Source organism: Sylvia atricapilla, chromosome 20 (genome assembly GCF_009819655.1).
Source record: "Sylvia atricapilla isolate bSylAtr1 chromosome 20, bSylAtr1.pri, whole genome shotgun sequence".
Lineage (NCBI taxonomy): Eukaryota > Metazoa > Chordata > Aves > Passeriformes > Sylviidae > Sylvia > Sylvia atricapilla.
This window is the reverse complement of record NC_089159.1, coordinates 9,790,548-9,805,411: the sequence shown is the minus strand read 5'-3', so window position 1 is coordinate 9,805,411 and position 14,864 is coordinate 9,790,548. Positions and strand designations below refer to the sequence as shown.

At 50.1% G+C, this 14,864-nt stretch overlaps 1 protein-coding gene across 4 annotated transcripts in view; it reads left to right on the top strand.

Moving 5' to 3' along the window:
• ACACA (acetyl-CoA carboxylase alpha) overlaps positions 1 to 14,864 on the top strand; it is a 103,010-nt gene that overhangs the window by 82,265 nt on the left and 5,881 nt on the right. For all 4 annotated transcript variants that reach the window (XM_066333557.1, XM_066333555.1, XM_066333554.1 and 1 more), the window contains 6 exons: positions 1,339 to 1,435; positions 2,037 to 2,172; positions 6,837 to 7,014; positions 7,265 to 7,377; positions 13,241 to 13,395; positions 14,582 to 14,752. In XM_066333557.1, the coding sequence (XP_066189654.1) occupies positions 1,339 to 1,435; positions 2,037 to 2,172; positions 6,837 to 7,014; positions 7,265 to 7,377; positions 13,241 to 13,395; positions 14,582 to 14,752 (850 nt within the window). The remainder of the gene's footprint in view (positions 1 to 1,338; positions 1,436 to 2,036; positions 2,173 to 6,836; positions 7,015 to 7,264; positions 7,378 to 13,240; positions 13,396 to 14,581; positions 14,753 to 14,864) is intronic.

Sequence of the window (14,864 nt, the reverse complement as noted above, 5' to 3'; positions counted from 1 at the left end):
TCCCTTCCAACCCATTCCATGGCTCTATAATTCTATAATTTAAAGGCTTCCAGGCTAAGCCGTGTGCCAGGGGTGGAAATCAATGATTTGGCAAAGCCAGAAGCTCTCTGTCCATGCTCAGCTTCACTTGCAGTTCTTTTCTCCTGACAAATTCCGAGTGCCTTTGGACTCTCACACGGCAGGGATATATAACACAAATGAAACAGACTCCTTTCAAAAGCAGTGGCACTTTGAAAAAAAAAAAAAAAACCAAACAAATATGAATGTATTCTTCTGGGATTGTTACTGTAAGTGCTGCCAAAACTCATCTCTTGTATGTATGTTTGGAATATGTGTGCTGTTGGCTGTAAATTGTCTTTTATTATTCTATGGCAACTTGTCCAGGGACACACTATAAAACAAGATGTAGCATCTTCATGTGCTAGCCTGATAAAATTTATATGAAGTATTATGGAAAACAGAAGTTGTTTTGAGCTGTTTTCAAGTTCAATAAATAACTGTAATACTTGGATAAAGATGTTCTTTATTAGGTCACATGGGCCCTAATACAGAAGTTATAAGTTACCGATTTAAGACGGCTTCTGCAATTACGGGGTTCCAGCAGACTCTTCATCATAGGGAATGGGAATATTTCCAGCCCCTCAGTGCACATGGGCCCTGTCTCTTGCCTGCCTGTTCGTGTGTCATCAGCTTGGGGTGGCTGGGGAGGGAGAGGGGACTCTGCTGGGACTGTCCTGGCAGTGTGGCATCGATGGCTTTTGTGTGTGCATCCCCTGGGAGGCAGAGCTGGGAATCCTCCCTGGTGCCTGCACTGCTGCCCATCCCTCTGGCCCTGCACCCTGCCCACCTGGCTGTCACCCTGCCCTCCTGGCTGTCACCCTGCCCACCTTGCTGTCACCCTGCCCTCCTGGCTGTCACCCTGCCCACCTGGCAGTCACCCTGCCCACTTTGCTGTCACCCTGCAGCAGCAGATCTAGGGAAAAAAAAAAAAAAACCCACCAAAAACAACAAACCCGCAGAAAATGTTTATAAAGTCCCTCCCAACCCGCTCTGGGATTCTCTGGTTTTTAACAATCAAGACCATCAGAACCAAAATCTGGGTGATGGCAGGTGCAGGGTGGTGGATACTGTCCAAAATCCGGGTTTGGTTGATTCTGTTTAATCTTTAGAGGGGAATGTGCTCGTTTTTGGAATAGATTTTGCTTTGGGAGCTGTGACCTCTGTGGGACTGTGCAGCCCCGTGGGCAGAAGGGCAGCACACTGCTCTGCCTGTGTCTGCTGCCTGTTTGGCTGTGGGAGAGCAGGAGTGGGAATTCTGTGTGTCTCACCTGTTTGCAGGCTGGGAGGAATACCTGTAGGAGTGGTTGCTGTGGAAACGAGGTCGGTGGAGCTCAGCATCCCTGCTGATCCTGCAAACCTGGACTCCGAGGCCAAGGTGGGTGTGGGCTGTGTGCTGCTGGCCCTGTTTGTGCTCTCTGTGCCTGTGCAAGGAGCCCTTTGTGCTCGTGGGGCTCCTTCCTCTCCCCTGTTCCTGGGGAGCTGCTGGAGCAGTGCCTGCACTGCTGTGGGACATTCCTGCAGGAGACACATCCCCAGCACTCCTGCTTCCCTCAGGACTCAGGGGACAGGCAGGGATTAGGGCCCCAAAAAAATCACCTCCCTGCTCTCCTGCTGTGACTGGGCTGTTCCATGGACTCCCTGCTCTGACATTTTGCTGTTCCCCTCCCTGATTTCACCGCCCCATCTCTCCAGGGCTTTCTCCTCTCTCTGTGTCCTTTTCCTTCTCTTCTCCTTCCCCTCCTCACAGCATCTCAGTGTCAGGCTGTCCATACTCTCTTTTCTTGGCTGAATTAATGGGAATGCTGCTCTTGAGGTTGGTGACAAAAGGAATTGTCCCAATTTTCCCCTGGCCAAGCAGATCCCACTTTGTTCCTCATTGTTTATCCCACATCCCAGCCCCTGATGATTTTTTTCTATGTTTTATTTCTTACATCAGTGTGCTTCAAGGGCTGACAGCAGGTTTTTCTTCCCTCCAGATCATCCAGCAGGCTGGGCAGGTGTGGTTCCCTGACTCTGCCTTCAAAACAGCCCAGGCAATCAAGGACTTCAACAGGGAAGGGCTGCCCCTGATGGTCTTTGCCAACTGGAGAGGCTTCTCTGGGGGAATGAAAGGTAAGCAGCACTTTGGAGCTGTCCTGGGGCTGGTTTTGGGCTCAGTCTTGGCTGCTCAGGGCACCACGGAGTGCTGCTTGAAACGCTGTGAAGTGCCAGGGATGTGAGATTGAGCCTGTGAAACTGGAAGCAAAAGATGAGCTCAGGGGCTCTTAGCCTTGTGAGAGAAGCTCCAGGGGCACTGAGCTGGTGGAAGTTCTCAGAGGCTGCTGGGCTCTGCTGCCTCCTCAGTTTGGCCTTGGAGTTTGCAGGTGCCAAGGTGTGAGGGGTGGCAAAAGAGGGCAAAATTCTTCCCTCTGGAAAGTGCCCCTTGCCTCTGGGGATGGATCCTGCTCCGTGTGCTGCTGCTGCTCTCCCTACACCAGTTCCTTTCCCAGCCACACACCTCGCTGGGAAGTTGTGGATGGAATTTTAGCTTATTTATTTCCCTTTTTTTTTAGTCCTTAAATACCATTTTTACCTTAAAAATATCAGATCTGGCCATGCTGGGTTCCTCAGAAACAGAGTTTTAGCTTTGGAGTTGGGTGGAAGAAGGCAGCCAGGGGGATGTTAATATTTGATCTTGCATATCCTGAGTTATTCCAGCTGGCAGGAGGAGGAGGGAAGGACAGAGCCATTGCAGTTTGCTCCTTGCATTTTCCAGCCTCCTGCTTGCTGCTGGTGTCTCCTGACACTCTGGGTGTCCCTTGGGGAGTTGTTTGCAGTTTTGGTTTCAGCTCTGGCTGGGGATTATGCGAGGAGGGAAAATAAACAATTATGCCACCCCTCAGTGCACACAAACACACTGCCAGGAGCCGACTGCACTGTGGGTAAAATGACTCCAAAATTGTGTGTAATGAGTAGGAAAAGATTAGAGACAGCTCTTGCTATGCTGAAAATTGACATTAGTGGAGAGGGGGAGGAAGGAGGGAAAAAAAAAAAAAAAAAAAAAAAAAAAAAAAAAAGAAAAGAGGGGGAAAAAATCAAACCCCCTCTTTCCTCGTCGACCTGGGAGATCCAATTCCTGCTGTAAAATAAATACAGAACACCCTAAAGAAAGGCAGCTCGTGGTGCTGGTGGTTCCCCCAACGAGCTCTCTGCGTGGCCAGAAGGCTCCTGAGCATAATGTGAAATTAAATTATGAAAAACTGGCTGGAATATTCCAGTGGAGGAGCCATTTGGCAGGGGTTTATTTGGGCGAAGCGGCGGTGACCCACGACGGGGACACATCCGAGCGTGAAATTCCCTGGAAATTAGCACCAGGGTCCTGGGCTCTGCAGGGAGGGTTTGAGCACATGCAAATCCCCCTGCTCCCCTCGGGAGGTTTCCTTCTCCCTTTTGGCCCAGGACAGATTATAAAGAAGAATAAAAGAAAAAAAAATGAAGTAATTCAGTGGAGTGAAGAGGTTTGGAGCTGGGCTCTGGGATGGGGTGTCTTGGTCTGGGTTGTCACCTGATGTTCCAGGCAGGCTGGTGGCATCTGTTCCAGCTCCAGAAGGGCAGGGAGAGCCAGGATTTACACCCACAGGGACAGCAGAGGAGGGGACAGGGCTCTGTGCACACCCAGCTCTGCTCTCCTGGGGACATCCTGCAGCAGCTCTGCCTTGCTGCTCCTGGAGCCCTAAAGTCTCCTCATTCCACCCCCTTGCCATGGACAGGGACACCTCAGATTGGGCTGAGGTTTGACTGAGCACAGGGATTTTGGCCTGGAGCACCGTGGGGACACTTGGGTGGTGGCAGTCAGGGAGGAGGATGCTCCTCAGCAGATCTGGGAGCACCAAAGGTGTCTCCAGCACCAAGAGTGTCTCCAGCCCCAGGAGCAGCAGCAGCTGCACTGGCCTTGCTGAAGTGTGCAAAGAAAGCCAGCACTTGATTTAATAACAAATCTTGGGGTTTAGTCAGGTGTTTAAGCAGGATCCCAAGGCTGCTGGGACATTCCAGGACATGGAAGTGCTGCACTGCAGGGAGCAGCTGTGTGCAGGACCACGGAGGGCTCCTGATCCCAAACCATCCCTGGGCACACAAATGCTTCCCTGAGCACCTTGGGAAATCAAACCCAAGGTTTGGAGCTCCCCCAGTTCCTCTGCTCCTCCTCCCTCTGCCCTGTTCAAACAATTAGTGCTGCTCTTCTCTGCACTGCACCTGAGTAAAATATATACCCGTGGCAGGAGTGAAAAATGTATTGCTAATTACACAATTATTTTATTATGTAGCACTAGTAAAAAATGTCTAGTAAAGAATTAATTCAGTTAAAATAATTTGAATCAAGCAATTATTTTCTTAACACTAGAATTAGCTGAAAGTACTTCAAGTGGTTTATTACTAGCACTACATAATAAAATAATTGTATAATTAGTAATAAATTTGTCACCCCTTTTGAGTCTTTTCCTTTGCTCAGGACAAAGGGAGAGGTTGGAGTTTTGTTTGGTTCTCAGTCCTCACTGTCTCTGCTGGGATTTATGTTTATTCCCAATTAGAGGGAATAAATTGTTCTTCCTTTTGTCAGCATTTGATACCTCTTAAATAACAATAAATTCCTTTTCTTGGGTGTTTGGGCAATGACCTTGGAAATGAAATGGAGAGATCCTATCAGTGCCTGTGGTACTAATATATATTTATGTATATTTGTTTGTGTGTATATATATATATATGTTTAAAATACTAAAGAGTGAGTTTCCCAAGGAATTAATTGCTTAATTATGTTCACATTAATACTTAACACTAAAATGAGGGTTAAATGACAAAGGGACCTTGGCTGGAGCCTCTTTCTTCCCCAGAAATGGGGCTTTTCTCGAGGGATAGGAGGATTTTAGATGAATAAAAGTGTCTCAGTGTTTTCAGACTGTTCCTGTTGCAGCAGGTGGGAGGGACATAAACACAGCTCCTTTGAGTTTCTCTGCACTGGAATTTTAATGGCCAGAAAAAAAAGAGGCAAACAGGGAGGGTCCAAGCAAAAAAAAACAACCAAAACCCAGTAATGGAGAGGGTTGGAAGAGAGAGGAGGGGTTACTAAACCTGTGGTGTTTAAAGACAAACCCCACTGAGGATCCTGCTGCTGTTTGTGGTGAGCCTGGAGGAGTGCAGACGTTGTGTAGGGTGGCACAAGGGGAGGTGACACGAAATTAATGGGGAGGGAGGGGAGGTTTGGCTGAGTTCTGAGGGGAATCTCATCTCTTTGGCTGTGGAAATGCCCCTCAAGAAGCAGGAGATTTATTGTTTGGGCTTTCTAAATGGGAGCTTTCAAAAGCACTGTGCAGGAAACGGTCCTGTGTGTTATTAGGCTAAGATGAGCCTAATAACTATTTTTCATTTCTTGTATTTTGATTTAATACTTCTAGATATAATTATATGTAACAAAATATATATATATTCAAGAGTGCCCGTTTCCATTACCAACTGTATCCATTAGAAGCTATATCATCTCGTAGAAATTCTTCTGCCTTCTCTTCTTCTCTTTTATTTAAATCACCTTTGGGGCTGGTATTTTCAATGTACTGTCTTTACACAGTGGAGTTGTTCTTATTAATTTTGAGCAAAATGCCTTAAACAAATTTTAATGGAGGAGAAGAGCAGAGTGCTGCTCCCCATCCCTCCCCACACACGTTTTTATGAAGATCTGGAAAAGCTCTGCTGCCCTTAGGTGCATTTTATTCACATTACCTGAGTTGTGGGAGAGGTCCAGGGTGGTGAGTCTGAAATTGGGCAGTACAGATGTACCTGAGTTCCCAAACTGTGGGAATGCTGTGGGCTGGGAAGTCAGGGATGGAACATCCCCAGGGCACCTGGTGGAGAGCAGCTGCTGTGAACTGAGGACCTGCAGCCCTGGCATAGATGTGGTTTTGTGGAAAGTCTCCAGACTGGATTTCCAGAGGGGAGGTCCCGTGGCTGGTGTGGGAACATCCTGCAGCTGGAGAGGGGCTTTTCCCAAGAGTGATGGGACAGGGGGAATGGCCTGGACCTGGAGGGGGTAGATTGAGATGGGACATCAGAGGAAAACCCTCCCTGTGAAGGTGCTGGCTTCTCTGGCAACCTGAGGATGCCCCAGCCCTGGAAGTGTCCAAGGTTGGGGCACAGATGAGCTGTGACTGCAGGCTGTGTGTCCTTGTCCCAGCCCTGTCTGACCATCTCTGTGTCCTTCTCCAACTGTGTCTGACCAGCTGTGTGTCCTTGTCCCAGCTGTGTGTGCTTTTGTCCCAGCTGTGTGTCCTTGTCCCCAGCCCTGTCTGACCATCTCTGTGTGCTTGTCCCAGCTCTGTGTGCTTGTCCCAGCCATGTCTGACCATCTCTGTGTGCTTGTCCCAGCTCTGTGTCCTTCCCCAGGTCTGTCTGACCTGTGCCCTTGTCTCCAGCCATGTCTGACCAACTGTGTGTCCTTCTCCAACCGTGTCTGACCAGTTCTGTGTCCTTGTCCCAGCTGTGTCTGACCATCTCTGTGTGCTTGTCCCAGCTCTGTGTCCTTGTCCCAGCTGTGTCTGACCATCTCTGTGTGCTTGTCCCAGCTCTGTGTCCTTGTCCCAGCTGTGTCTGACCATCTCTGTGTGCTTGTCCCAGCTCTGTGTGCTTGTCCCAGCTATGTCTTACCTGTGCCCTTGTCCCCAGCTGTGTCTGACCATCTCTGTGTCCTTCCCCAGCCAGCTCTGTGTCCTTCCCCAGCCCTGTCTGACCATCTCTGTGTCCTTCCCCAGACATGTATGACCAGATCCTCAAGTTTGGTGCCTACATCGTGGACGGGCTGCGGGAGTACCAGCAGCCCGTGCTGATCTACATCCCGCCGCAGGGCGAGCTGCGCGGCGGCTCCTGGGTGGTCGTGGACCCCACCATCAACCCCCGCCACATGGAGATGTATGCTGACAGGGAGAGCAGGTACACAGCCGTCTGCCTGCCTGGAACCCCGGCTCCCTGTGGCCTGGGGCACTTTGTTTCCCTGGGGGTGGATAATTCCCAGGTGGAAGCTTGTCTGCCTGCGTAAACCGGAGCTAAAAGTTCTCCCTTGGTTTTGTCTCCCTGCCCGTTCTCTGCTCATGCCGTTCCTGAACCCTTCCAGCTAACCTTGAACCAGCTGTGTGTCTGATGGCCTGCAGGTCACCAAGAGCCTTTCTGTGCCCTTTTGCAGAGGAGGGATCCTGGAGCCCGAGGGGACGGTGGAGATCCGGTTCCGCAGGAAGGACCTGGTGAAGACCATGCGCAGGGTGGACCCTGTGTACATCAGCCTGGCCGAGCGCCTGGGTACGTGGGACCCCCTCCTCACAGGGCCCTGGGGCACCCTCTGAGGGCTGCTGAGCCATTGCATCAGGGCCATTTCCATTCTTAGTTACTGTTGTCTGACTTGGGAACCAAACCAGATGAGACCACCGCACGTGTGTGCGTGTGAGGTGATCCTCATGCACCTTCAGCTTACCCAGGGTGTGTAATGTGTGGGGTTTTGAGCTGATTTCTCTTTCCTATCGTGTTTTATGGACTGGATCTCACAATAGACCCTCACTGCACATGCCTGGGGCTGATTTCCAGCTCAGCTCACTGAAGGTTTGTGGGTTTCACCTAAGGAAGGGTTTGACCAAAGACATTTTGGGCTGCTGGACTGTCACTGAGTGTCTGGGGTAGTTTGCAGTGATGATGTCCGTGTGCTCCTCGGTTTCAAGGGGATGAGGAATGTTGTCCATGTCTCTGTAACCTGGGGTTTTGTGCAGAGCTCAGGGTTGTGTTATTACCACTCTTGAGTGATCCCAGTGCCTGCTGCACACTCAACATCCCAAAATACAGAGTGTTCAGCAAACTGCACTTCATATCAGATATGTTCTCTCTCGGGGGAATAGGCTCTTTAAATAGTTCTTTACTGGCTCTTACTATAAGAGTATAATCTTACAGAGCCTCCTTTTGCCTCCAAAATTGACTACATTTCAGTGGAGGGAGCAGAGTGCCATGTGGGTATGGCTTGAATTTATAAAGCCTTTTGGGATCCTTCAGGAGGAAAAGTGTTCTGCAAATGACTGATAAATCCTGGCTATTGCTGCAGTTACATTTTATTATTTGGCTTTTTTTTTAATTTATGGCAGGGCAACAATATATACAAAACAACCCTCCTGATACGCCTCAGGCAGAGAATAATAACAGGTGAAGGGTGAGGGGATGCCCTGGGCTAGTGGAAGGTGTCCCTACCCATGGCAAAGAGTGGAATGAAACGATCTTTGAAGTCCTTTTCAACTCAAACCATTGTATTATTCTGTGACTGAAGTCCCAGTTTTAAAGCCTGCAGTTGTAGCAAGGAGGTTACTTTCAGAAAACCTCACTTTTGGCCTCTGTCAGACTTGACAGTGTCCCTTGAGGAGCAAAGGGGCAGTGACTGCCTCTCTGGAGGTGCTCAGTGGAGTTCCTCGGGCAGGCAGCTGCAGACAGGGAGAGCAGGAATGTCCAGGGAAGGAGAAATCAGATGTGTGCTTAGGGAGGGGAATGTGCTGAGCTCTCAGCTCGGATGGATGGCCCTGCAGGACAACACTGCTGCTGGGAGTGCTCCCCTTCTCCTCCTCACACAGCCCTGGGCTGTGCCAGCAGCAAACCAGACCCTGCTGCAGGCAGAGCCCTAGGGATGGATCCATCCACCAGGAATGCTGTGCACAAAGGCTGGAAATCCTGGAGGGAAGGGGAGCAGAGCATCACCTTCACTCAGCCCTCTGGGTGCAAAACAGCCTTGAATCCTGTGGGACACTGCAAAAAAAAAAAAAAACCAACAAAAAAATCCCCCAAAAAAACCAAAAAACCCACAAGGGGAAAGATGGGATAGAGTTTTGTGCCCACAGCCTCAAAACCCCATGTGAGGAGGCAGGAACCTGGTCAGGGTTTTTTTTTTTCCCCCTCTTCCTCTACAGGGTAATTACTCCCAGCAAACTCCACACACTTTAATTAAAAGGACTGCAACACAAGAGCAAGTCACTTACAACTGTACATGGGCAGAGCTCTAAAAGCTTCAGTCACTGATAAGCATCTCCCCGAGATGGATCGTAATTGCTCCCAGCGTTGGGTGATCATTGCTGTTGTTTTGGCACCGATTCCCTACCAGAGCAGGAAAAACCAAGATTGCAGGACACACTGAATTGCATAATTTTTTTTTTCTTTTTTTTTTTTCTTTTCCTGGTTTTCTTTCTGGCCAATTTAAAATTTGTCAAAGTCGGTCTTCTTCTGGATCACTGCCCTTTGATATTTCGCGCACTCCATTTGCCACAAACAAGCCGCAGGGCCGCAGTTCATGCTGACTCCAGCAGAAGCAGAGAAAGCTCCATTTATCTTACACTGCCTGCTGAATTCTTACTCATTAGCTGGGGGTTCACTGCCTCTCTTTAACCCCTGAGTGGCTGTCATCCCTCCCCGGAGCTCTGGGGAGAGGCACCAGGGAGATGCTCTCCCACGAGCCCACGCCGGGGTTGGACTTGGCAGTTGGGGAGTGGGAGAGCAAGGGAGGCTGGCAGATATTGAATCATTTGACATAAATCTGTTCATTATCAATTCTCCATTTCACCATTGCTGAAATGTTGATTAGCCCCCGTGGTTTATTAAAGTGTCACTCAGGAGTTGGGCTGTTCCAGCGGAGGGCAGGGGGAGAGAGGAGTGGCCCTTACCCTGCCCCAGAGCACATTCCCACGTGGAATGGGTGTGCTGGGATCACCCAGAAATCCCAGATTTCTGCATGGGAACGGTGCAGCCTGCAAGCCTTGGGGCCACAGTTTAAAATACAGAGATTCAGTTTTATTTATTTATTACAATCGCACTAAACCACGTAGGAGCAGAGTGGGAATAAGGCTCATCACACAGATCCTGTGCCTTGTGTCAGAAGTGCAGGAAATGGGGCAGAAATGGGGTGGGATGTGAGTGAGAGGAGTGGCAGAATGGCTCCAGGTACAGCAAGACTGGCTTTTGTATTTCCATGTTTCTTGTAGGAAAAAGGCAGCGTCCACTCATCTCCTGATGTGTGTTGTGACAGTGGCAGTGTCCTCCTCGCTCTGAGGGGTTCCTGTGTGCTGGAATGAACCTCTAATTTTATTTATTTCATTTATTTCATGTCCTAGGGCAGTCACACTGTGCTGCTGGGGCTTGCTTCATACTTTACTTGGCTAAAGGGTGACCAAAATTGTCTTTAAATTTCCAAATCATGAGAGAACACTCAAATATTCATCCCTCAGCTCCACTCCAGCACAGCAGCTCCTCTCTGAAAAGAAATTCTTTGGGGTGCAGGACCAGAACTGACCCCCTCTGCCAGTTTTTCAGGAAAACCTGGGAGAAATCCCTGCAGTTCTGATTCCATCTCTCAGGGGCTGTTGGATAAACACAGGTTGTAACTTTGTTTTGTGGGTGACGCTGGTTTCAGTGTGCAGGTGCTGCTGCATTTAAATTGGTGTTAATTCACAATCACAAGGCTCCAGGAGCAAGTCCTGCTTTCTCTCAGCTCCTCCCCAGCTCTTGGCACCTGGGATATCCTCCCAGGAGGGCTGGGGGTAGGAAATTTTTGGAATTCTGTCCCTGCCACACTCCACCTGCTGGGAAATGAGACCTTCAGGAGCAAAGGGTGGGAATCCCAGGGATTCTGTACAAGGATATTTGCAGCCTGTGCCACGAGCATGTGTGACCTTCACTGGCTGTTCATGCTGCACCTTTCTGACATAAATCCTGCTGAATATTTAGTGAAGCAATTACAGCCCGTCTCATTTAAAGAAACAAGAGACAATCCAAAAATGCCTGTCTCTCCAGGGACGTGAGTGCCTCCCTGTGACCTTCCCTCTCCCCTCTGCAGCTGGCCTGGGGGGAGCTGCCTGGGCAGCCTGGACACCTTTGGCATTTCTGCTGCCTTTGCTGAATTTCCTGGGGTCCCAGGATGGTTGGGATTAGAAGGAACCCTAAAGCTCATCAGGGACATCCTCCATTATCCCAGGCTGCTCCAAGCCCCCCAGATGTGGCCTTGGACACTTGCAGGGATCCAGCCACAGCACCTCTGGAACCAGGGCCACAGGAGGGAAAAAATGTGTCTGGCCACTGCTTTGCTCAAGGCAGGAGAAGGGAAGGTGAGATTCAGGTGGGAGGCTCTTGTTGCAGGGGTGGAAATGAGGTGACACCCCAAAGCTGCTGCTTTCCCAGAGCATCTTTTCAGCTTGGTTAAGGCAGTTTTGCTACGATTAAACAAGAGAAAGGAGTGTAGAACCAAGAGGTGTTGGGGTGTTCCCTGTCCTGGGTGGGCTCTGGAGGTGCTGGGAGCAGAATTAAGATGTTTTCCAGCCCCTTCCCATCCTGGCACTCTCTGGAGGCACGGTGGAGCTGCAGTCCAAGAGGAAGGTGACATTTTATGGCACTTTGGAGCTGCCTTGGTGGGTGCCCTGTGCTCCCTGCCAGCTTGGGAAGGTCACCCGTGTTCCTGGTGTGCCCCAGCTGTGTGCCACATCTCCTCACGGAATGGGGCTGTCTCAGAGGGCTGCTCCTTTTGTTTCCCTATTGATCAGCAGCCAATCCATACCTGGAGGTCTATAATGTTCCTATGATTTAAACTTTAACAGTTTCATTAACTGTCAAGTACCTCTAAGAGCAAAGGAATCCCATATTTTAACTCCGCTCTCCTTGCCAGGAGAAGATTTGTGAAAGGAGACTTTCTTTCTTTCTTTCTTTGTTTTTTTAAATTTTTTTTTCCTTGAGAAATAAATAAATAAATAAAGCCCAGGCTTTCTGGGAAAAAAAAACCAAAAAAAACCCTGAGGCCTCAAGATCTGACTAGGAAAGAAAGAAAACCATTCCAAGATATTTAATTGTACAGGGGGCTTACGGGATTGATCGAGAGCTTAGCTTTTTACAATAGTCCAGTGAATAAGAAATGCTCCTGACAAACGATCGATGATGGGATAATCACTCTTTATCCCCCCTCCTCATTGTTACCTTCTTTCTTCCAGGAGAACAGGGTTCAGAAGTCAAAAATCTTTATAGACGCTGCTTTTAAATTAAGCAGAAAATAGACATTGACATATTTGTTAATCTCACCTAAATCATTACTGGGCCTGGCTGGGTGGACTCGGTGGCAGGGGCTGGAATTCACCAGTGGGGCTGCCTTAAGTGCTTGTGTTGCCATTAAAATCAGGGAGCCTGGGAGTTCAACGTGGAGAAATATAGATAATTTTTTATTCTGAAGGTTAGAAGGGGAGCTTCTCTTAATTAAAACCTTCTTACTCGCATCTGAAGGGTTAGGTGACATTTATATTGGTAGGCACAGGGAAAAAAAAAACCAACAACATTCCTGCCCTGGGAAGGATCTTTGTCTGGAGGGGCTGTGCCTTGGAAAAACACAGAACTGGGGGGTGTGAGCAGGCACTGGAGTGCTCAGGCCACTGGGGAGCTCTTCCCTTGGCACCAGCAGCCTTGGATTATGGGGTCTGTGGGAATGAGCCATGCAGAGAGCAGCAGCATCCTGCAGGTGCAGCGGGGTGCAGCCCCCAGGATGCTGGCTCAGCTTCCAGCTGTGGTTTAGAGGCTTCCTGAGAACAGATTAATATCTGATCTTCATGCTCAGGAGCCTGTGCTGGGATTTCCTTGCGTGGATTTGTCTGATTCCCCTCTGTGAGCCTCTTTGGGCCCAGTGACAGTGAATTCCAGCCTCGCATTCTGTGCTGGGTGAAGCTGCTCCCTCTTGGGGTTTCTCTAAAGCTTCTGCCCTCTGGTTTAAGCTGGGTTTCCTGGCTTGGGGTGGCTCTGGCTGGCTGCTGTGATTGCAGAGCCCCTGGAGTGGGGCTGAGGGAGAGCTCACAGTGCTGAAGGTGGTGTGCCATGCTCTGTGTTTCCTGCTAAATGAACAGCAGTGCTGGGACATTATTCTCTTTTAGGAGTAAGTCCCGTAAATGTCACTTAATTGATGGCTTAGATCGTTGGCATTTAAATGGAGCAGAGTTTCCATGGTGAAAACACCCTCAGAGCTCTTGCCTGGGTCTCTGTGGCACAAAATCTGCTCTGGACCACAGAGGTTTGCTGGGCACTGCTGGGAGCTGATGCTCCAGGGTTTGTCCTTTGGCTTTCCCAAGCCCTGCACTGCCTGGAGCTGCCGCAGGGTCTGAGCTGTGTGTGTTTTCAGGCACCCCCGAGCTGAGCCCGGCTGACAGGAAGGAGCTGGAGGCCAAGCTGAAGGAGAGGGAGGAGTTCCTGGCACCCATGTACCAGCAGGTGGCCATGCAGTTCGCTGACCTGCACGACACCCCCGGCAGGATGCAGGAGAAAGGAGCAATAACCGTGAGTGTCCTGGGGCTGGGGATGGAGCCAGAGCCTTCACAAGCCTCTGCAGCTCCTGCTGACCCACTTGGGTGACAGGGGGGTGACAAGTCCCTCGTGGTGGTGCCTTGGGAAGGCTGAGCTGGAGCAGAGACTGGACAGAGCTGTAGGGATTTATTGAAAGGCCTTTAGGACACACCTTGGGCAGGACAGAGCCTGGCCAGGGCTGCACCCAGGGTGGGCTAAGAATGGTCACAAAATGGACAACCAGTCTCCTGTCCTGTCCTGTCCTGTTCTGTTCTCTTCTGTTCTGTTCTGTTCTGTTCTGTTCTATTCTATTCTATTCTATTCTATTCTATTCTATTCTATTCTATTCCATTCCATTCTATTCCATTCCATTCCATTCCATTCCATTCCATTCCATTCCATTCCATTCCATTCCATTCTATAATTTCCTATTCCATTCCCTTCCCTTATATTTTTCTAAGTTTTGGTCCATTTGCACACTGGGGTTTAGCTGTCCCATTCCAGCCCCAGGCTGTGAGGTCCCAGCCTTGTTCCTCCCTCCAGCCCACCCTGGGTTGTGCTGGAAGTTGTCCTTGGTGTGCAGCAGGAGGAGGATTTGTTTTGTGTCCCTGCTGTGTGCAGAGCTGATGTGAGCTCACCCCTGGGCACCCCAGAACCTGGAATACATGAAATTAAAACTGAAGGCACCAGTGGGGTGTCGTGGTCGGTGGGAGAAATGCCACAATCGATACGATTGAATAGCAAGACTCAGTTTATTAGAAGCATTTACAGAATTTATAGCACACCTCATAAGCTCCTGCATAAAACTAAAAGTAAGCGTACTATTGGTTAAATGAAGAAGTGTGAATCTGACTCCCACCTCTGCATTCCTGTGGCTCCTATTACACATTTGATATTGTCCAGAAGCACCCTCAAGGACCCCGGGGACACAATGTCTGTGTCTAAGGAAAAGGCTACAGTAAAGATAAGAGCTGATAGCATCCTGCTGCTATCCAGCTGCGGATTTTTTACATGACCCCTCTTAGAGAGCCACTTCCCTACGGTGGGGGCGTCTCCATCTTCCTCTGTGCCCGAGGCCAGACCAACTCCCAGCCTGTGGCTCTCCCTTTGGGAAGGACACGTCCCTGGGCTCCCTGCTGCCCCTCACTGGTGTCCCCCTCCCCACCCGTGCCTGGGGCAGGACATCCTGGACTGGAAAACCTCCCGGGCCTTTTTCTACTGGCGCCTGCGGCGGCTGCTGCTGGAGGAGGCGGTGAAGGGGAAGATCCACGAGGCCAACCCCGAGCTGACCGACGGGCAGATCCAGGCCATGCTGCGCCGCTGGTTCGTCGAGGTGGAGGGCACGGTCAAGGTCAGTGCTGCCCGCCCCAGCCTGTGTCCCCCGGGCCATTGTCCCCGTGTCGGTGTCCCCTGTGCTGTCCCTTCCCCGGGCTGTCAGCCCTGCCCACGGTGGGCCCAGGGGC